The 23,600-nt window shown below is 38.3% G+C and overlaps 1 protein-coding gene across 1 annotated transcript in view; it reads left to right on the plus strand.

Moving 5' to 3' along the window:
* HMGA2 (high mobility group AT-hook 2) overlaps positions 1-23,600 on the plus strand; it is a 133,368-nt gene that overhangs the window by 99,606 nt on the left and 10,162 nt on the right. The window contains exon 4 of the mRNA XM_019640523.1: positions 17,048-17,080. Within this exon, the coding sequence (XP_019496068.1) occupies positions 17,048-17,080 (33 nt within the window). The remainder of the gene's footprint in view (positions 1-17,047; positions 17,081-23,600) is intronic.

The raw sequence follows: 23,600 nt of genomic DNA on the forward strand, positions 1-23,600 counted from the left end.
CCTAAAGAGAATATGGTCTAAGTGCTCTAGTTCACATTCAGGTGGGTACGTTGTGAGATATTAATCCACACTGTTTGAGCAGTCGAGAATTTATACAGATTTTCAACAGTGGCACTTTACAAGTGCAAGGTGGATAAATCAGTGTTGCATCGATCCAGTGGCATGTTTCCTGTGCTCACATTTTCCAGTTGTATAGCAATGACCATATTCTTGAATAACAATAGCATCTTTTTACACTTCCATCTTTTTGCTTTCCATTAAAAGAATACTGGAATTCATGATGTGGAATGGCTCCTTTTAAGCCCTAGCCCACTCGTGCACTTTACGACCTGATGTGTTGTGTCTATAAAAGGAGGATGCAAAATTTGCCTTCATGAGCAACTCAGCCTTTATGTTTTCTGCCAATTTTCATGCCTCCATTTTCTCAATAAAAACTATCATGCCTCCATTTTCTCCATAAAAACCATTGGAGCACGCCGTCCTATAGTGAGGAGCTGAAAACTGAGGAGCTTTTGTTCAGAGGCTTACCTTCATGTGTATAAATGAAAGTTCACAAGTTGAAAGTGATCCACAAATAGGTTGAGGAACTGGGAATGTGAACACACAATTCAGAGGCCGGCATTCTTCATGCTGTTGTCTCTTGGTTTCCTCATCTTCTCCCTGAAGATCTTGAATGAGTGAATTGCATCCATTAAAGACGTTAGGAGACAATCTGTCTTGGCCATGTCTCTGGCAGCCTAGAGGTTACCGTGCAGGAGTCACGAGTTTGAGAGCAAGAGGAAGAAGGATTGGTTCCTCACACCAGCGGTCAGAGCAAAGAAAGCAGAAGAGTGAGTTCTAGGTTCCAGCTGTGATGGAAAGGTGGCTTCTGAACTGAGTAGCAACCGAACTGTTTCCTTCTTTCCTTGTTCTTCTACCCCTGTCACCACAGCCAGAAGTAGCAGCTTTATTGCCTCCCAAGAGAAGAGAACTTACAGCGTGTGTACAGCTTAGCATCCTGAAGATACTTAGTTGTTGAGTCTTTTGGAGGAAACACCAGGAAAATTAGATTGTTCAAATAGCCAAGCTTTCACATTAGCTCTGCGTTCTATTGATGTCAAACTATGGGTTGGAAATTTAGCTTGATTTTAAAATTATACTTATATAGGGAATATTATCAATTATTAGAACCAATAGAACTGTTGCTAAGCAGTAAACTTAGGGCCAAATGTCATCTATTACTAGATGGCTTCTTGACAGTTATTCTGGAATACTCTGTCAATCAACTTAGCACAAAGTAACTACTCAAAAATTTGTTGACTAAATGAAATCTCTTTGACAGAAATATTTGCATAATGGCAGTGTGTTATACATGAGCTTTATAGCCTAAGGGCAACTGTTTGATTTTTTTTTTCCTGTGTGTGTAACACACATGCAAACATAATATGAATACTTCTGCTGGTATCTAAAAGTGACTCTTAACAGCCTAAGCATTCTAGAGGTAGTCTGCAAACAACACATAACTTAAAAAGAAGATTTAAAATTGGTTTTATTGAAATTCTGATTTTATAAGTTGCTAAAGGCTATTTTTGGAGAGGCAATTTTTGAAGAAAATAAAATAATCCTGCAATCTAATTAGTAGTTATTAAAATTCAACTTAATAAAATATACCGTATTTTGCCATGTATAATGTGCACCCACATTTTTGGCCCAAATTTTCAGGGAAAAAAGTCTCTCATTTTAAGTTTTTAATTCAAATTTTTATGTGTTTACATTTAGGTACTTGTTTTTTGTATTATAAAGGAGTTTTAGCATTTATTTTTTAACACATTATGGTACGAGAAATTTTATGTAACAAATAATTACAAAACACAAGAACAGATAAAAGGTACAAGAAATTTCATGTACCGGTAATAAAGTCACGATATTTATGCTTCATAGAAGGCCAAGAACTCATTGCCAGTTCGTTGTAAGTTCAACAAAACGGATTATCGTATTCCAGGGTATTATTTTGCTTATAGATATCGTTACTGATTTCTAGAGTTACACTTTTAACTCATAAGCATAAATAAAAGAATTAAAAACATTTATATGTTATAGATATGGAATTAGTACTACCCATGCTCATCCTTATTTTTCCCCTCACAAATTTAGGCCAAAAAGTGCGCATTACACACAGCAAAATATAGTAGGTTCCTTTCAGAAGCAATCCCTGACAGTTGTACATTTTAAATCCTGGTTCCCTTTCCCAGAAGCCCAAAGTGTTTTGAAGGTAGAGGAACACGGAAAGTACTTTAAGCCGTCAAGCCTTGCAGGGTTGCAGTTCAGTGCTTTAGGTGCTGCGTGCCTGAAGAGCCATCATGTTACAGGAATATTCTGAAAAAAGCTACAGCGACTTCTCATTCATGCCTTACACATGGAGCTTTAATGTTCACATGGCTGGAGCCATTTAACTGATGGGTTCTGCAGGTCAGATGCAGTTTGCAAGACACTATTATTAAGCTGTTTTACCATTAAGTAATGGTGCCTTGTTAGTATTATGGATGGGTGTGTGTTCTGTGCTCTCTGTAAATCTTTTGTTTCATCTTTTTTTTTTTGGCCTTACAAGAATATGCGGGCAGGACATCCCTATCCACAAATCAAGTACTTAAAATAGCCAGGCTAAAGCCGAATGAAGGAAATCAGGTTAGATAACATCTTTGTAAAGTGTGTGCCTATGAACTCTGCATCACACAATACAAAGGAAATTGCCATTGTCCTGTGCAAGTTAAGTGAACAAAGCACATTAAAAAATCCTGTTCTGGTTGCCATGCATATCCCTGTGCAGCCGAAAACTGGAAGCTTGAAGGCCACAGAAATGGCAAAGCTTGAAGTGATACATTGGCAAATAAGAGAGGGTAGATTTTAAGTTTATACTGCAGAAAGCCTGGTAATCATTCACCAGAGTGATACCCAATCCTTTGATATTGAGCAATGCAAATCATAAACAATGTGGAATGCTGCCACTGCTGCTGCTGCTATTACTACCCTACTGTTATTACCACTACTGTTGGTATTACTACTATTATTGCTATTACTATTATTGCTGCTGCTGTGACTACTACTACTATTACTGCTGCTATTCCTACTACTATTACTATTGCTATTATTACTACTACACCCTCCCTAGTGCTACTAAATATAGTTTTTTGAGTTCTTATAGCCAGCAATTGTGACATGTATTTTAGAGACATTAATCGTTTTTAATTAGCTCAACAACCACATGAGGTATCCACATTATATAAATTAGGAAATTGAGGTTTAAATTGGTTCCAAGTCACATAGCTTGTGCATAGTTGGTGGAGATCTCATTTCAGAGGCCTTTCTGGCTCCAAAGCCCTTTTCTTCACCATTATCTCAAACGTCCTTTCGTTGTGGGTGAAGGGAGTGGAACTCTGCGGGTATTCGATGTCACCTCCAAACCGTTACAAAGTAAATTGAGTTCTTTGGGCGAGAATTTCCTCAGGGCCAAAAAGCTGCCTCTATAAGTAATCCAAAGCAGCTTCCATATCCTGGAAACAGCAACTACAATCAAAGATAGCACCTTACAAACATCCTCCCTTTATTTAAAATAAAAAAAGAAAATTTTAAAAAAGAAGGAAAAAACCCACTGCCACCAACAGGCCCTCCTAAGATCAGATACCTACACGTATCTGGCAGTAAGCCCAGACATACCAAAACATGTATTATCTAGAGCCAAGAATTGAATCCCACTGCATCTACAGACAAGTATCTCATTTTAATAGACAACTCATTCACAGAGTAGGGACACTCCCTCCTAAAGTGATAGAGATTCGGAAGAGCAGCATAAAACAAAGAGCAGTTATTAACCGGCAGCCAAAGGCCCCAAACACAACCTCAGGTCCTGCTGTTCTTCAGTTTAGCCAACAGAACTCCAACTGACTCCCATTAAAGGTCAGTAGACATTGAGTTGACGTCCAGAATGTGGGCAGAAGCTCATGGAAGTTACTTACTGCCCATCCCTGGAATTCCTTTTGGAATGACCAGTGGGTTACAGCTGGTTTTTAGGCAGCCTGACACACTCATTTTCAAGCTGGCAGGGATAGCTATGCCCTTTTGTCCACAATGAAATGAACTCAAATCTATATTTATTAGAGGAACATTCCTGACAGACCAGGAAAGCAAAAACCACAGACACATCTCCATAAGAACTGTAAAACGGAAACACAGACAGTCTACAAAGAGGCCTGTTCTTCTACCCCACTCCGAAACAGTCTGACAAAAACAAAAGCTTTATGTACTAGCGCAGGACAAACAATGCAAAGAAAAATCTTGTGCAGCTGATGTCACAGTCAAGAGGGCACATCTTCCCAGCTCTCAAAGAAAGACCAGCACAGAGAATAATGAAAAGCTCAAAGCCAGAGTGGCTGCTATTCTACATTTGTTCCCCATCGTCCTTTATTCACAGAAAGTGACCCTTTCCCTAGCCAGGGATAAATCTGATTTGTCAGAGCCAGTCCCATTGCCATTGCAAGACAGATCTGGCCGGATGCGAGCTGGGCAATCTGCTCAGGAAGAGACCGTCTCTCCTCTTGAACATTGACATTCCTGCAAGTGCCACATGGAATGGCCGTACCCATTTTCTGACTCTGAGGGAGAGAGGCCGAGACTAAATCTAAGATGACAGAGCAGAGAGTTAGAAACCATCTGAAGCCCTGAAGATTTAACCAACTGAATTTAACCTGCTGAGTTAACCAATTCTGGAGGTGTGTCATCTTCAGGCTTTAGATAAATTTAGTTACATTAGGTAAATGATATCTTTATTAATTCAGTTTGAGTTGCGGTTCTCTATTATACCCAAAAGCATGCAAGAGGAATTTTCTTTGGTGGGATACTTGAGATTCATTAGAATTTATTATCTACATTTTTATAAATTGGTTGAATTTCCATACCCATCCCTATATACACGGATCTACTGGAAATACAGGGAAGTACGGTCATATTTAATATGTCTACTCATGTTTTAAAAATGTACCTATTTTCCTCCCCCCACTTTTGGATCTCTGAAAAAGTTGCTCTTTCATGTCAACTACAGCCTTGTTGGAGGGAAGAATCGTAGTTGTGTAATCATTGTTTTCCCATGACAACATTTCTCAGAGAATCACCCATAGGACTGGTTGCTTATTTTTAAAGCAGATTACTGAGTCCCTCCTGAATCTAGGAGTGGAGTCAGGAATCTGCGTTTTCAACCAGCACTGTTTTATGAGATCTATGAAAGGGTTATCACTGCCACCTGAGCAAGAGGCACCAGAAGAGGAGGAGGAGTCCTTCCAGGCAATCAGAGGGTTTAGAAATCAGTTGAAAACCTTGTTTGAACCTTTACTCCATGCAGAAGACAGGAAGTGTGTTAGTGTCTGAGTCAGGTGGGTGGGCAAATTTCCCTGCTTGTGAAGAGTCTCCCTGGGAATTTTCCATTGGTTGTGTGGTCTGCTCAGGGTTTGTGAGCAGAGCTTCCCTGAGGTTGGAGCATGAAGTGGTCAGCGTTGATAGCTTTGACTAGTAATTGTGCCTTAATGTAAATGTATATAAATATTACACACACATATATATATGCAGGCTTTAAATGACTCTGTATGGCACTGTGTATTTATATATATCATGGGTAAAAAGTGTAATGGGTGGTCACATTCCAAAGAAATGAACACATCACAAAAGCACCAGCCAATGAATGCAGAGACCATACAGAACAAGGGATTAAAGGCAAAAGACATACAGATTTCTTAAGTAGAAAGCCACAGGGAGTGAGAAGGGGAGGTGTCTGATAATGCAGACGAGGAGCCTATATAGGAAGCAGGCATGTTTATTCTTCCTCACATTTTGCTCACAGACAATAGCATATAACACATGAAATTATAAATACCCTAGATACAGAAACTGTGTCCATATATTTCCTACGTTGTAGACACTGCAGAATTTATAGCTAACATTTTTACCATGATCACATACAAAAAGCAAGTGATAAACAAGATGAAAAAACAAACAAAAATAATTTATTAGCATTTGTCACAGAAATTTTCTCTGGTGGGCCACTTGATTCGTCAGATGGCTATAGTGTGGGAAATCAGACAGTACATTAAATCACTTTGTAAACTATATATGGCTGTATTGTTATAGAGTCAATATACAGGAGTTCCCCCATTATCCACGGTTTCAGTTACCCACGGTTTCAGTTACCCACAGTCAACCACTGTTCAAAAATACTAACTGGAAAATTCCAGAAATAAACAATTCCTAAGTTTTAACTCGCACACATTCTGAGAATGATGAAATCTCAGGCTGTCCCGCCCAGGATGTGAATCATCCCTTTGTCAACCACATCCACATTGGAGATGCTCCCCACCCATTCGTCACTTAGCAGCCATCTCAGTTACCAGATCAGTTTTCAGACAGAGAGAGAGAGACCACATATACATAACTTTTATTACAATATATGATTATAATTGTTCTATTTTATTATTAGTTATTGCTATTAATCTCTGACTGTCTAATTTATAAATTCAACTTCATCATAGGTATATATGTATAGGGAAAACATAATATATATAGGGTTCAGTATTATCTGCATTTTCAGGTATCCACTGGGGGTTGTGGAACGTACTCCCCCTGAATAAGTGGGGCTGACTTAAAAGAGTCATATTATCTTGTCCTAAATTGTAATTAAAGGATGCTGGATTCAATGGATGTGAAAATAAAGCAGAATTCAGAGAGACATTTCTAGAATTGTCTAAACAAAGATAAATAGTTCTTAAGATGAGAGTATACCAATCTCAGAATCATCAGTTTTAGAGCCTTTGAGTTACATAGTTCAAGGGGTTGCTTGAAGCTCCACTTGAGTTTGAAATAGAGATTTTGGAGACAAGCCGAATGAAATGCTTGGTTTACTGAAGAAGGAATGGAGACATTTTAATTCATGAATTCTCCTAGAAAAGCTTGAGAGAAGGTTCAGGAAGAAGGTATTCTCTGGGACCAGCCGAGTGGTGCATTGGTTAAGAGCTGGCTTGGGACGCCAGAGTGCCCCTGTTCGGATCCCACATATGAGGGCTAGTGACACTGCCCTCCACAGCTAAGATGCTGAACAACAGCTCAACCTGGAGCTGGGCTGCCATGAGTCGCCGGCGACCGTGTTGGCTGCAGCCCCTGTGGCAGTGGGTTGCCATGGGCTACCGTGTGTAGCCCACAGCCAGCGTGAGCGGCCAGCAGCCCCCGTGAGCTGCCATCCAGAAGCCGGCGACTGATGTGCCTCGCCCGGGAAGAGCTCAATGATGGTGCCAACTTGGGCCAGTGAAGCAACGTCCTCCACAGAAGAACAAAAACAACAGCAACTTGTCTGTTCCCCTTCCCCCGATTCCTCAGTGCTGTTCCCCTCCCCCAAGTCCCCAATAAAATCTTTAAAAAAAAGAAGGTATTCTCTGGAAAGACCAGAAAGCTGGGCACACTATGGAAGTGTGAGAATGTGCGAGAAAGAAAACGTACTTCTACAACTGTTGAAAAAGTTAAAGGACATAAACTAATGTTCGGGAATAGTTAACATTTCTCGGATTGAATATTAAACGTCCTCCAAGGAAAACAACTCAACTGCTAAAGTCAGCCCCAAACTAGGGCCAAGAAAACACTGCTAAATTAGGGTTCTAGGAGAGATATGACTCAGTTAAGTATCATAGAACTCTCAACCCATAAACTATGCCTTTGTAGTCCTTGAGAACATAAGAGATTACAAATAAATTTACTGACTCTTTCCCTAAAGAAAGGAAATGCCTAAAATCATGATTCAGCTTTTTAAATTCAGTTTCCATGTGTAACTGTTATAGCCGTTGGGAAATACTGAATCCTCAAATCATTTTGTAAAGCCATTTTTAAATGTTTTAGTTTTAGACCCGGACAGATGTTCTTAGAACTAAAGAAATTTTCTGAATATGGATTCTAAATCTCTTTCGTCAAAATAAAAGTAATTAGAACTATTTTTAAAATCACATTATTTCTATCATAAGCATATGAGCAAGCACACAAGAAAAGATATACACATTGCGTGAAAAATTGTTTGTATATAGTTCAAGTCCAAATTCAATTTAATATAACTACTACCTGAATAATTGGTCTAATGTTAAGAAGATGTAGGTCTTAAATGGACTTTCAAGTACATCAGCAACAAATTTGGAGTATTAATTATTTCTCATCTCCAACAGTATATAATTTCATTTTCATTATCTCTTAGATGTCTACTTTCATCTATTGAACATTATCTGACTAAAGTTGACCTTAGCTAAAGTTTGAACTTAGTCCACAGTATCTATCCATGTGTGTTTGATTTGTTGAAACCCAGCAGTATGGTGTTTCAAATATTTATTCATTTTACTTTGGTGTCGTTAACCACGTGTATATGCAAAGTGAATTAGCTTTGTGAATATCTACATACAGAGAAAAAGAAATATGTAAAGAGAATACATTAATAATTTGAACCTTTAAAAAATATGTACTGTTTCTGTTTTAAAAACTTGTAGAATAAGGAAATAGGACTGAAACAGGTTAATTTTTTTTCTGTGAAGTAACATTAATCTTAAACTTTTCATTCAGCTTTTTGGCTTTAGGGTGAAATTACCCCCCTCCCCAAATCTTGGGGAATCATAAAAATTGAGATGAAAAGTCAATTCATGAGATCATGTATTCCTTTACCCCCACCTGTGTGTGGCTATTCACTTCAGAATGTTTTGTATCCCCAAAGTGAAGCCATCTTCCATAAAATAAAAATACCTATTAAATGCTGTAACTCAGGAGCACACCAAAGTATCATTTTCAAATTAGCTGTGGTTTTGACAACACTACCTCCATAGCTGCATCTTTTTCTTGTTTTGTTTTCTGATTTTTTTTAAGTTTAATTATAATCTTTAACTTTCCAAAGTTAAGATAAAGAAATTTTCTTTCCTACCTATACTTTTTTGTGATAGGGAAAAAGTGATACTTTTCCTCTACATCGTCTTCAAATTTCTTCTATTTTTTTTTTCCTTCAATGAACTTATCCCTACTTTCTCATTTTCCCTGTTAGAAGGAAAATAGTCATCTCTTTCCTATGATTATTCTTCTCTGTATTTCATGATCAAGTCTCTCTACTCATAAAATTACCTTGGACATAAGCAATTACATTGAACATAGGCGAAAATTAATCTAAAGTTGCACATTGTCCTCTAATATCTATTTTCTCATTTATCTCTCCCATTAGACTCTAGGTTCCTTGAGACCAAGAAACATTTCTTATTCATTTTGTGTACCCAGTACTCATTTGATGTATAGTTTATCAAATAATTAGAATTCGATAAGCCAATGAAAAACTTCATCAGGTCAGACTCTAGAAGGCTGGCTTTTAAAACTAATCAGGACACAGATTTTTAAAGGGTTCCTCACTGATCTTTCCCCTCCATTTGAAAGGTGTCTGAAAGGCACCAGGGGGAAGGCAAAGACTACAAAGTACTGAACCCCAAATCTGTTTTCACAAGAACTGCGGTGCACACACTTATATTAATAAACACTAACTAGAGCAGATGGTGACTATTCTCATCCTTGAACAGATGAAATAAATGAGACCAGCCACAGTGAGGACACTTTTCTATAATAATCCAATAAATGCTTTTGAAATGAGACTTACTTTTGTCTTTTGCATTAAAGTCTAAGAGTAAAACCAAGTAGAGTAGAAAATAAAGAACACCTCACCTTCCTCCCAGTACCAAGCAGAAATTCCAAGGATTTTGCCAAAACTCCTTATAGATTTATCACTTCTTAGGAGACTTTGTACAGAGAACTACAAAATCTCCTTTGCACTAGAAGGGCCAGATGTTACTGTCAAATTGTAACTATCCGGGGCAACATGTGTACACACATTGCACAGTTATCTCTACGTGCACACAGGAGGCACAAGAAATAGAAATTAGGATCCAGCCCCAGGCTTTTTCTAAGCTGGAGGAAAATTGCCACTAGCTACGCATGGTGGGTGGTTTCTCCTCTTTACCAAGGCTCCCCAACATGAAGGGGCCAGGTCATTCTTAGTGGAGGAAGTTATTAAAGAAGACTCCAGCCCAGTCAGGGTCATATATGCAATAGGGATGGGATTTGTATTGGTATAACTGAGCCTCATCCTCACATTGTTACACCACCCTTGATCTGAAATAAATGCTTCAGATATACCTTCTATCTAATTACCAAAAACATTTCTTAAGTAAATCAAATAATTTTTTGACCACTTGGTGTTAGAGAATGTCCTGAACTCAATTCCCCTCTATCAGTGTCAATAACTGAGAGTTGACTATTCATTTCAAATTGAATTAGAAGTCACAGTTTGCATTCTAAATCTTCCCTGCATAGCCACTGAGAATTGTTATATGCAGATTATTCCAGTCATCCGGTAACAATGAAGAAGTAGAGTTCAAAAAGGCATGGAGTGGGTATGAGAAGTTAGCTAAATGGTCACAAAGACAGCCCTGGTGTTCTGGAAGGAAGGCTGCAAAATAAATGAAAAAACTAGAACATTATAACTAGTATAGGCAAAATCCTTCCTTCCACCACAGAGTCTGGTAGCCTTTAGCAAAATAAGCATAAGGGAAAGGACCCAGGGCGGAGAGTAGTAAACAGGGAAATCAAGTACAGAATCTAGGTGCACAGAAAGTACAAAAATCTGTTTGCTAACACGGCCTAAACAAATCACAAAAATTATATAGCTGAATTAGCAAGAACTGTCCCCTTACCTCAATTCTATTAGGTCAGACCTGTTAGGTTAAACCATATGAAATTATTGCTGTTTGACTGCTTTTGACACAAAAATTCAAGTTCATATGGTTCAACCTAACAGTCTAAGTCACACTGAGTGAATGCTATAGAGACTCTGCCTCCACCTAGCCTGGTGATACAGGTGCGATGGAGGGTTTGCATCTAGAGATGAGAGACTTTTACTTGACCTTCCCTGGAGACCTCTTGGTGTTCCACTGAGGGGCCTCGGGGGCTTCCTGGGAGGGCAGGGAATGTGTTAGAGTGGAGGCCATGTGAATGAGGCATCGGAAGGACCATTTTGTCTGCTTCCTATGGTAGGAATCTACATAAGATCTGATCTGTAAAAGAAGACGAAGAGGTTCTTATGCTTTTTAAAAAGATGGTTCAAAACCTATACAGTATGAAGTTCATTTATTAAAGGAACCCAAATATAAATCTTGACATTCTGGAATATTACAGCTTTAAAACTATATGTCCAGAATGCCATGAACAAATGTGTTGATTGCATCATTTCACGAAAGGTAGGAAAGAGTTTTCATTCCTGATGATAGTAATCTCCCTCCACTTGGGTTAATGTCCTAGTCAAAGAAAAGATATTCAGATGAGCACTGTGAAGCGTCAGAGAGTGAAAAGCATATTTCTCAGCACATAAATGAAAGTGAATCTTGGTGAATGGTAAATACAGAGAGAAAGGTCATCTGTTGAACCTTTAAACTACTTGGGACAAAGGGTCAAAAAAGGATATTCAAACCACAAGTCAAAAAGAACTGTCAATATGTATACATCACGCATTAAGGCTGCTGCTAGCATCGTGATTCATGGCTGTGTTTGGAGTGCTTACATATAGATTGGACAACTACTCGTCCTGATTCTGAGCTGTGTCTACTTATTCAATTTATTTGATACTATTTACTATCAATGGTTAATCAATTTGGCCCACAGAGCAGTTTAGGTAATTGAGCAATACGTTCGATTTATTTACTGGAACTTTCTCCGAATGGTGGAGATATACTCATCAGTTGGTTCAGGCTGGAGATGAAGCTGTTTGCACTTGTGTGGCTACAAACATAATCATAAGCCCCACATTTCAATGTACTGACTGAGACATAGAGGACTCCTTTGGAAGTTTAAAAATAAGTATCTTTTTACCAAATATTTTCAGTATGATATGGTATTTAATTTTAAATTTTAAATAACTGAGCTTATCTTGTGAGATGTTACTTAGTTGGCTAACAAATTTAAAAATAAGAAATGAGAGTTACATTTTAGGGGCCTTTCATGTCTTACAAAAGAAATGAGAGTTTCAAAATTCTTCGTTAGTAAATAGCTAAGGGATCTGTCTTACCCTATACTGCTGGGAAAATGAAAAACAATCTACATGTAAAAAGATTATGCTAGGAAACAGAAGTACCTCTTTTTTTTTTAAATTGTTAGTTTCAGGTGTACAGAACAATGCAATACAGCAGTACCTCTTGATTGAACATTGGTCTTATGATTTTCAAACAAAGTTGAGCAAAACCACTTACTACTTGATGGCAAAAAACCAAGGATATAATTTGATTAAACTGCTGCTTACATAAAATCGAAAGACCCATCTGCACAGAGATGCAAATGAAGGGCTATTTTTTTTTCAAAGGTCAACTTAAGACCCTTTGCAAAATGATCATCCTTACTTTATTATACATCATACCTCATTTAAAAAAAAATTAAATTGGTAAGCCCAATTCAAGCCTCTTTTCATTTAATGTTGAGGTTCGTGGTAAAATGAATGAGTAACGTCTAGGTCCTTCGTTATGAAGGATTTTATTTCAATGCCTACTAGAAGGGGTGGCTTAGCTTTACAATATCAGCTAAGTATCAACTTTACAATATCTAGACTCCCAGCCAGGAAACATAGGTTGGATTCTCAGGAGGGATGGGGAACCCCTTAATTATTCTAAAATAGATGGGTGGCAGACCACTTCCTACACAAGTGTCTTTCTACAAAATCTTAAGAACCAAAATACTCTGTGGACATTAAAAACTCAATAACATTTTTTTCATTTGAAAAAATACTGATTTGCTGTATGATCTTGAAAATCCAAGAATATGTTCTTTCCTTTTTCATATCTTTTGCACTTCCTCAGCATACTGTATCCTAAGCTATTTACAGACAATAACATTTATTTGCTTAAAGAGTATGCTTTGAACACGGCTGAGCTAGTGCAATATAAGAGTTAACCTGCAGAGAACAACATGTTGAAGTCCTCAAGAGGGCCCTTCTTAATCTACATTTGATTGACAGGGTCTTTTAGTTCTCCTCAGAGTTTTCTTTTAACATTATATTAATCCAAAGAATTTCTTCAAACTCTTTTGTGGTTGATGATGTTGTTTTGTTCTACGAGGAATCTCTCTTTCACCCATTTTCTTCTGGAAATTTAAATGCAACAGTGGAATGACAGATTTTTCATTCCAAACTTGTGAAAGTTGTAACCATCTCAACATAAGGAACTCAAAACCTCAGTGCCCTGAAGAGGTTTGCATGCTAAGTCGACAAAGTGCCCAAACTGTATAAATTCACCATGTGCCCAGACTTATTAGAGACAGAATTTTCAGGATTGTCTAAATAAGCAACCTGGAGGGTATTGCTCTCTGTTCAATAGAAGAGTCGTTATGAAACTCAGACCTTTCAAAGGGATGTCCTCAGATCCGCCACAGTTGATAAGGAAGGAAGAATCTCCAAGTGGGGTGTGGGAGCAGCTGGACCTTGTGGGCCTAACTCTTGTCCCTTGGGACTCACTTTTCATCACCAACCCAGGAGAATCAGAGATGGATGCTACTGAGGCAGACAGGGTTTCCCCTGGAGGAATGGGAGAGACCCCAATGAAGACTTTAGACATGGAAATCAAGGCCAGGAAGCTTCTCTTTCCTGGATTGGATTGGACTTTTTTTTTTTTTTTAGATGAGAACTGGTTTCCTCAGGTTACTAGTCAGAGAATTAGAAGACTTGGGGGGCCTGCCGAGTGGCTCAGCTGGTTAAGAGCTCGCTCAAGAGTGTGAGCTCTGAGTAACAGCGGTTCGAGTTCCGGCCCAAGCTGAGCTGCTGCTGAGTTGCCAACAGGTGGCAGGATGGCTCAGCTTAAAAAACAAAAGAATTAGAAGGCTTGGGTTTAGAAAATGATCTCAGGGAAGCTATTTAAATTCCCTGTGCCTTAGTTTTCCTGTAAACAAATGGAAATATTAAAGCCTGGGGTCCTTCCAGTCGCAAAGGGCAGATGCTAAAAATAGAAATTATTTTAAGCTTTTATATGGGAAATACTTGTACAAAATAATACTCATTTATTAAGGTGCAGGGAAATATACTGCTAACCACACTAAAGATGACTATGTGTAGTTGATACTGTTCGGTTCTTCTTATAACAATATCTGATCCACCATGTGTTTAATGATAAAAACCCTAAGGGGCAACTGGTTTCTAGATATCAGCATTTGGTTCTAAGCCAGGAGATGCCCCAGGGAAGATAAGAGACTTGCCGTTTGTTTGGTGTTCCAAAGATTTCCAGACACCAGCTTGTGTCCTTTCCCTTTTTATGAATGGCAGTAGTATTATGCTTCCGTCTGCATTTTCTACCAAAGCCATTCATAAAAATAAAAACAAAACAAAATTAACAACAACAGAAAACTTTCTCGGCACAGTCTGGAGCCACTGGGTGCCAGAAGCCGGGAAAACATCCTGGCAGCCATAACCCCAACCAGCATTGAAAGGATTCAAGGGTCTGTTTGTTTGGTGGTCTAAAAAGTATGAAGTGCTGGGTGGAAGGGAGGGCAGCTGGTAGAAGTTCTGTGACACGGACTAGGCTGGGAGCCAGGGCTGGCAGAGTTTCAGACATTGTCTTTCCCCTCATTGAAGTGTCAGGACCTAATTCATGGAAAATTGGGTGAGCTGGCAGCCCTTTCAGAGGATTTCATTGAGCCCCGCAGTGTGCAGGAGTCACATGAATGCAGGATCCTCAGCCAAAAAAGGAGGGGGACTTCTGAGCGGTAGGAAGCAGTCAGCCTGCAAGAATGTGTGCGGATTTGAAACGGTTCGGGAGTAAACTTGTGTACAGGTGTAATCGGCAGGAAGAAAGAGAAGGAAGAAAAGTGGTCTGTTCCTACAAATGACTCTTTTGAAATGAACGCTACTCTCTTAGCATACACTTTTGAATCCTAAAAGGCAAGAAGTCCTAATTGTCCTTGGTTCAATTCCACCTGGAGAAAACATCTCAAAACCTGGGCTTTTATAATGTCGTCTCCACTGTGATTTAAAGTACAAGGGATGAACTGTTTTTTTTTTTTTCAGTGAACGGAAGTATTTTGCCATTTCTTTTATTTTTATTTTGTTGATCTACAAAAAAGCTCTGATGATTTTTATATATCTTTACAAGAGCAGCAATAAGACATCACACCATCACAGAAATTCTGAGAGGCAGGAAAAGGACTAGGAGCTCTACCTCTCCATGATATAGTGAATTTATTCTAAGTTCTGTTATTTGGGGGAACTGTGGCAATTTTATTTTTTATTTGAACCGTGAAAGTATGTCACTGTCCACATCAAAGTAGCTCACTTATATTCACAAATCTCAATGATGTGTAGATAAAGTAAGTAGGGCTGATTATATTCAGACATGCGAGTGAGTCCCGGAAGTAATCCATCAAAAAGCTTAGGCTTCAGAGCCACCTTTTACAATGCAAAGAATAACTTAAATATTTTTCTAATACTCTAATTCTTGGAAAATTAATTTAGGCTGGGTAGAAAATGTCCCTCAGCTGTTTCACTCAAATGTGGAGAGTTTTGCTCTGCATACACAGCTAAATAGATATGGAAATAGATAGATATAAACATAATAATTAAACAGCTGTAGATAAATAGATATTGGTATAGATATCTATTCAAATGATACCATCAAGGAAGTGAACAAACTCACCAACAGAATGGAAGAAAATATTTGCAAATCATATTCTGATAAGGGACTTGTATCCAGAACATATAAAGAACTCTTACAACTCAATAGTGAAAACACAAATTTAAAAATGGGCAAAAGATTTGATTAGACATTTCTGTAGAGAAGATAATACAGATAGCCAATAAGCACATGAAAAAAGCTCAACATCATTAGTCACGAGGGAAATGCAAATCAGAACCACAATAACATTCAACTTTACACCCAGTATGATGTCTGTAATTAAAAAGGCAAGAGAATAAGAAGTTTGAGCATGTACGTGGAGAAATTGGAACCCTCAAATATTGCTGGTGGGAATGTAAAATGGTGCAGCTTCTTTGGGAAACTGTCTGGCACCTCTCCTCAAAAAGTTGAACATAGTTACCTGGGTGACCCAGAAATTCCACTTCTAACTATATTTAAGAGAAATGAAAACATATCTACATTAAAACTTATATATGTGTGTGTGTGTGTGTGTGTGTGTATGTATGAGAGTGTGTGTGTGTGTGTGTGTGTGTGTGTGTGTGACCATAGCAGCATTATTCATGATAACCCATTAACTGATTGGTGAATAAATAAAATGTGTTTGCATACAAAGGAATATTATTTGGCAATAAAAAGAATGAACTACTGATAAGTGCTGCAACATGGATGATCGATCCTAAAAAACACTGTGCTAAGTGAAAGACACCAGACCAGAAAAGACCATATATTGTATGATTCCATTCACAGGAAGTGTCCAGAATAGGCAAATTTATAGAGACAGAAAGTAAATTAGTGGTTGGTTAGGGATGGGAGGGGACTAGGAGGCAGAAAGGAATGGGGAGTGGCCACTAATGGGTACAAGGTTTCTTTGAGAGGAGGTGAAACTGTTCTAAATTAGATTGTAGTGGTGATTATATAAGCCTCTAAGTACACTAAAAAACTTTAATTCTACACTTCATATGAGTGAATTTTATGGTATGTGAGTTATAGCTCAAAAAAGCTCTTAAAAAATATTAACAAATTAGGTCTATTCCATCCTCAGTTGAATAACAAGCTAATTTTGATGTAGCTGTTACGCTGCCAGATTTTAATTGGGAATGTTTTAATTGAGATGACCTGCATTTTCTTTCCTTAACATATAAGATCATGAATAAATACCCTTCAACCTTAGATAAACTATTCAAACTTTGAAAGTTTCATCTTTAGTTGCAGACAAGTATTTATGTTTAAAACACATATACTTAGTTTTGTTTTCATTATGTGTGTTTCTTTTTAAACTATAACCATTCTTTTTATTTTTTCTTCCTTAGCCACAACAAGTTGTTCAGAAGAAGCCTGCTCAGGTAAGAGATGGTCATTATGATTTTTTTTATTAAGATTTTATTGGGGAATTGGAGAAGGGGAACAGTGTTGGGGAATTGGGGAAGGGGAACAGCCAATTTGTTGTCCTTCAGTCTTAGTTGTGGAGGGCGCAGCTAGCTCAGCTCCAAGTCCAATTGCCATCCGGCTGCCCGTTGGCAGCTCTCAGCGGCTCAGTTCAAGGTGCTGTGTTTAATCTTAGTTGCGGGTGGGCACAGCCCACCATCCCATGCGGGAGTAGAATCAGAAACCTTGTTGTTAGGAGCACATGGTCTCACCAACTGAGCCATCCTGCCACCTGTTGGCAGCTCAGCAGCAGCTCATCTCAGGCACATCTCACTGGCCCATGTGGGAATTGAGCCAGCAACCTTGTTGCTCAGAGCTCGTGCTCTTTTTGTTTTCTTTTTGGTTTCTTTTAAGCTGAGCCATCCTGCTACCTGTTGGCAGCTCAGCGGCTGCTCAGCTCGGGCTGGGAATCGAACCACTGTTGCTCAGAGCTCAAACTCTTGAGCGAGCTCTTAACCAACTGAGCCACTCGGCCGGCCCGGTCATTATGATTTCTTTTTCCTCCCAATTAATATGAAAAGTAAAATGAAAACATATGTCCACAAATTAAACCTTTAATTAGTATTTTTCTAGTTTTGATTACATCAGCATTGCAGTACTCTTGACAATTTGTTGGATCCTTCAGAAAAAGTCAGAAATACGTAGTCAGAGATTGTCATTAAAAGCCCTAAAAGGTCAAGGCCTTTGCTGAAGTACACAAAGCAAACATAAAAGTTACAAAAAAAAAACCCAGAATATTTATTGCAGTGCCTTGTGTATAAAACATACATTTAATGTTATCATGTATTTTACCAATTCTTAAACATCAAATTTTGTCTTTTCCACCTCACTACCCATATTTCATTGACTTGATATGGGACTTACTCGCTGCACAACAGTTAGTGATTCATCACTGAAAACAAACCTATTCATTGAATTATTTCATAACATTTGATGATCCCAAAACGCCCTTGCCCCGTCCCCCCAGAGAAGGCTGGGAAACTGGGAAATTAAGTTATACTGGTTTTGCAGATTGATGAACTCTCAGGTCTTGCTTTGGTGATTAGTCATCCTCTCGGAAGTCTTCAGGTACATCAATATTAGGGACCAGCTTTCCTTCTCTTGTCCCCTGTGACTGTAAATCCACTGAAACATAAGAACCATATTTATTGAGGAAGTATACTTTAAAGAAAATAAAGCTGAAGGATAAATTAATATGATTGCCAAGTACATGAGCTGTTATTAAACTGGAAGACTGTCCTGCCGCCCTCCTTTTTTGAGTTTAAAGAGAAGGTCAGGAGATCTAAGTGTATCATGCAGAACCTGCTGAAGAAAGTTATTAAGCGATGTCATGGGGTACCAAGTTTTTTGTGAATCTCTTTCATATAATTTAAAATATCCATGGGTTCTTGTCCCTAGAGGTCTCTAAAAATCTACCTTGGACCTTGTTCCCTTGGGACAATGTTACCTTCCCTGGGAAAGACCACCTGTACAATCTTAGGTGTTTACTATTTTAAAAAAATGCTGTGTGGAAGAGATTTGAAGCTTCTAAGCACATGTAAGCATAGAGGAGATATATATCCAAATAATTAGACGTGTGCTTTAAGAAGAATAAAGCAGAGTTACCATAAAAAATATAATTCTCGTGGCTGCTCCTATACCTAAGAGCTGAAAGGGGTAGGGGTCACTAAAAATAAATATCCAGCGTGTGTTTGTAAACAATATTAAACAAAATGAAATATAAACAAAACCTTGACATTTTAAGTAGGGCATCCCAAATTATATTTAGCATCCTACTCTTCATCAGTAAGGAAATCAAGAGAAAGTGAATTTATAATTGTGCATTTTAGTCAAAAGATACTGCAATGTTCACTGTTGCATCACAGGATATGAATGATAGATTAATAATAACCTGACATGGTCTGTTAACAACATTGATTCAGTCTCTATTCTTGGTGTTTTAGGGAAGATGAGGCAAAAAAAAAAACCCCAACATAGTCACTGCATCTGAGAAATGTGTCATCTAGCTCAGAGGTTTTTAACCTTGGCTGCATATTAGAATCACCTAGCAATTACACACACACACACACACACACACACACACACACACACACACACTCACACACTCACACTCGTTTCCCCTTACCCAAAGGGGATACATTCCAAGACTACCAGATGATGTCTGAAAATGCGAGTAGTACTGAACCCTGTCTATACTATGTTTTTCCTGTACATACATACCTATGATAAAATTTAACTTATAAATTAGGCACAGTAAGAGATTAACAATAACTAATAATAAAATAGAGCAATTATAACAATATGTTGTAATAAAAGTTACATGACTGTGTTCTCTCAATCTCTAAAAACCAATCTGATAACTGAGATGCTACTAAATGTCTAGCGGGCAGGTAGCATACACAGCGTGGGTATTCTGGACTAAGGGATGATTCCTGTCTTGGGTGGAACGAATGGGACAGCTCAAGATTTCATCATGTTACTCAGAACAGCACCCAATTATAAACTTCGGAATTGTTTATTTCTGAAATTTTCCGTGTAATATTTTAGGACCAAGATTAACTGCAGGTAACTACAATCGCAGGAAGTGAAACCATCGATAAGGGGGAACTACTGTATATGGGTGTGTGTGTGGGGGGGGCGTGTGTGTATATGTGTGTATCACCATGTATATTTATACAACTACCATGTATATTTATATGATTATTATATATATATCATCATATCTGACACACACACACACATGCACACAATCTCACGTGTGCACTGGAGACAGCTCTTGTGAGCCAATTGTATCTCTTCCATATCTACATTCAGCAATGTCAAGTAGACAGCTTAAAATCCACTATGTTTGAAGTATTTACACCATGGAAATGGACAAATACTACAAATCAGGACTTTTTTTTTTCCTGGAGAGCAAGTTGTTAAATATTTACTTGCACACCAATGGCCCCACCCTTCAGTGATTCTGATTATTTGGTCTGGAGACTCAAGCATCGGTATTTTTTATGAACTCCCCAAGTGATTTTAATGTGCAGCCAGAGATGAAGACACTCATGTTCATGAACAGACATGAGAAGAGGCTTGACCATTTGAAGCAAATGACCACAGATTGTCAATGTTTATGAGACACATAAGGAACACAAATGAATGGGTAGGACGCCATAAGGGGATGATTCCTGTAAGAGTTTTGCTTTTGTTGTTGTTTGGTTGCAAAAGGGAAAATGGAGACATAAATTAGGGGAAAGATAGATGTTATAGATGAGATGAATGGCATCTTCACACGTAGAAAGGCAGAAACAAATAAATCATAGAAGGAGATTATCACTGTAGCTGAAACTGATTGCAAATTGGGCAGTAATACACCAAGATATAAGTGAAGTCATACGTTTTTCCCAAGAGAATCAGGGATATCAAAGAAGCCGCAGCTGAATCACTGCTGACTCACTGACGAATCTGGCTGTCTTACAGACCCTGTCCCAGATTTGCCCTTGAAAGGAGAATTCAGACTCAGACAGAAAAAAGCACATGAGCTCACTGGGCTTCCTAATCTATATTGTCTACGGATGCAGTGATAAATTATATACATACGGGGACTACATGGAAGCTCATGGAGGATAATGTGAATGTTACACGACGTTCAAAAGAATCTCTTCCTTTTTCATGTTTCTTTCAAAATACCCTCCCAGATGGATTTTCCTGTGGCAGTCTGCGTTAACTCAGGCTCGTAACCTTTCTTCCTCAGCAGTACTTTGAGGGGTTACATTTAGACCCTGGTTTTAGGTGGTGAAGATTTTAGTACAATGAAATATTTTATATCCAAAGAAAAGGGCTCTGCATTGTGTATGGGAACCTTAGGTTTTGCATTCTGGCCCCAACCACTAGGCGAATTAATCTCTCGGTGCCCTATTTATCCACCTTTGAAATGGGATAATAACAATGCCTCTTACCTTACTCCCAAGAACATTTTGAGAGATTCATAATTATATAAATTCCAGGAAGTATTATTATGTTCTGACTTACTTTTGGATGCTAGGTTTTTCATTTCCAGAGGTGTATATGCTAGAACATTCTAGAATTCTAATTAGTTTTAAACTACTACCCTTTTTTACCTCAAGTGTTTTTACTTCTTGTTGTTTTTTGGTTTTTTTTAAAGATTTTTATTGGGGAATTGGGGGATGGGAACAGCGCTGGGGAATTGGGGGAAGGGGAACAGACAAGTTGCTGTCCACTCATGCTGGCTTGGCTGCTGGCTACACAAGGTAGCCCATGGCAACCCACTGCAGCAGGGGCTGCAGCCAACGCAGTCGCTGGTGACTCATGGCAGCCCAGCTCCAGGTTGAGCTGTTGTTCAGCATCTTAGCTGTAGAGGGTAGTGTCACTGGCCTTCATATGTTGGATCCGAACTGGGGCCCTCTGGCATCCCAAGCCAGCTGTTAACCAGCACGCCACTCGGCCGGCCCTATTGCTTGGTTTTAAAATAAGGACGTCTTTTAACTAAGAGGGAAATTTTTTGTAATCACTACATCCTATTATCAGGACTAAAGCAATCTGATTTACTTTCCCTGTATGTATGTCACGTGTATCTAGAATTACAACGGCTGTATTGCAAAGTTTCCAAATCCATCAAATTCAGAAACGTCCTCAGAGTTTCAAAAATGCCACTTCTTGAAACTGGGATACAAAGTGACAAAATTCACTCTGAGGAGACAAACTCAGGATTATGATAAATCTCAAAATTTAGATACACAGTTGGGTTTGTGTATGTAAGTACATGTGTCTAGGGAGGAATAAAAATTTAAGGGGAACCCTACTGTGGGGGTTTGTGTTTGGAAAATCCACCAGGTGCCATCAGCTGCAGACTTTAAGTATGTCCCATAATCCTAATGGGAAAGTTATATTCGCTTATAAATCTAAAGAAGAAAATCTGCAATATCCACTCTTTTTAAATTCCCAAACCAGTGGACACAAAGCTTACTAGGAACGCTACTATATTTTCATTTAAAGGGATAAAAGATGCAATCAATAAAAATGAGAAAATCTCCGAGTTTAACAATTTGAAGCAGTTGAATTCTTAGCCATATGGATTACGTTCTTAACTTTAGTAGGAAATAGTGGTAGGTGGTGTTGTCGTTGTTTTAATAAAACATAGCAGAAACGTATCAGGTTATTATTATTGATAGAGGGAGCTTTGTTTCTCAGGTTTGTATTTGGATAAGAATAAATCTTGCTCCATTTCAGACTTCTAACAAGGTTTTACTGATTTATCAGGTATCTTATTGTTTCTTGACTTCCCCCTTTTAAGACTTTAGACTGAGATTAGAAGTGATTCCTTATATGTAATTCAGACTTTTTATTTCTTGCTGGAGCCCTACCCAAAGGGTAAAAACAGGTTTTAAAAATACCAACAGTTCTCCTTCCTTTCAACCCAATTTCCTCATTGTTGTATAGCTCTGGCAAGCTACCTCTCTAGCAATTAAGACAGGTTTAAACCTGCTCCCTTTCAATTTCCCAATGAGAGAATTGGAAAGTTTTCAGTTTCTAAAAGACTGGAAACAAAGCTCTCCATTTCAAAATAGAGTTTTTACCTGCAAGTAACATCTCCTGCGAGTGGTATGTACCAGGGCGAAGAAATCTCAGTAAGCCTTGGTTATCATGAGATTTTTTTCCTTCAAAAAAAAAAAAAACACCCCGTTGAATGTTTTTACAGAGACTTCAAGGGCAGTTTTAAGGATGTTTATATTTCAGACAACCTAAACATTGTTTGGAGCAAAATGAGAGATTTCATTTTGGTACAAGCAAGTTGATGAATTGCAGTCAACATCTTGTTCTCAAAGAAGGCATTTTTACTGGGGGCTTTTAGTCTAGACATACAAAGAAGGAAGGAGAAAGAGGGGAGAGCATTCTCACTCTAACACTCATCTTTTACGTGGCACCTTGGCCAATGCAGTAAATAGTTCATAATAAATCAGACTTGCAAATAGTCACTCTTCTACTCACTTGGGGAGCATAGTGATTTATACTGCCTAAGTCATAAAGAGTACTGATTTATTTATTTTCCTACTTATGCACTTTCAAGCTGGTAAAACATTTTGTGGGCCAGTAAATGTTTGGTACCAACTGGTAAAACATGAAGAATTATACCAAAGTTCACCCTGAGTGGCACTGTTTTGTTGTATAGGAAATACTTTTTTATTTCACCCCTGACCTCTGACATCGCAAAGGTCAGGGGGAAAAAGAGAGAGCCAAGTAGGAACCAGCGTTTAACCCTTCAATAAAGTAGGTCAATGATATAACAGTGCAGGGGTAGGGGAGAGGAAATGTATCAAAACGATTATTAACTGTAAACATATGAAGTAATTAGCTTAGCTAACAGTTGTAATAGAGGAATATTGGCAAGATGAATCCAGCTGTTTGTTTCTTGGCAGGGACTCTCTTGTA

This window comes from Hipposideros armiger, unplaced genomic scaffold (assembly GCF_001890085.2).
Source record: "Hipposideros armiger isolate ML-2016 unplaced genomic scaffold, ASM189008v1 scaffold_51, whole genome shotgun sequence".
NCBI lineage: Eukaryota > Metazoa > Chordata > Mammalia > Chiroptera > Hipposideridae > Hipposideros > Hipposideros armiger.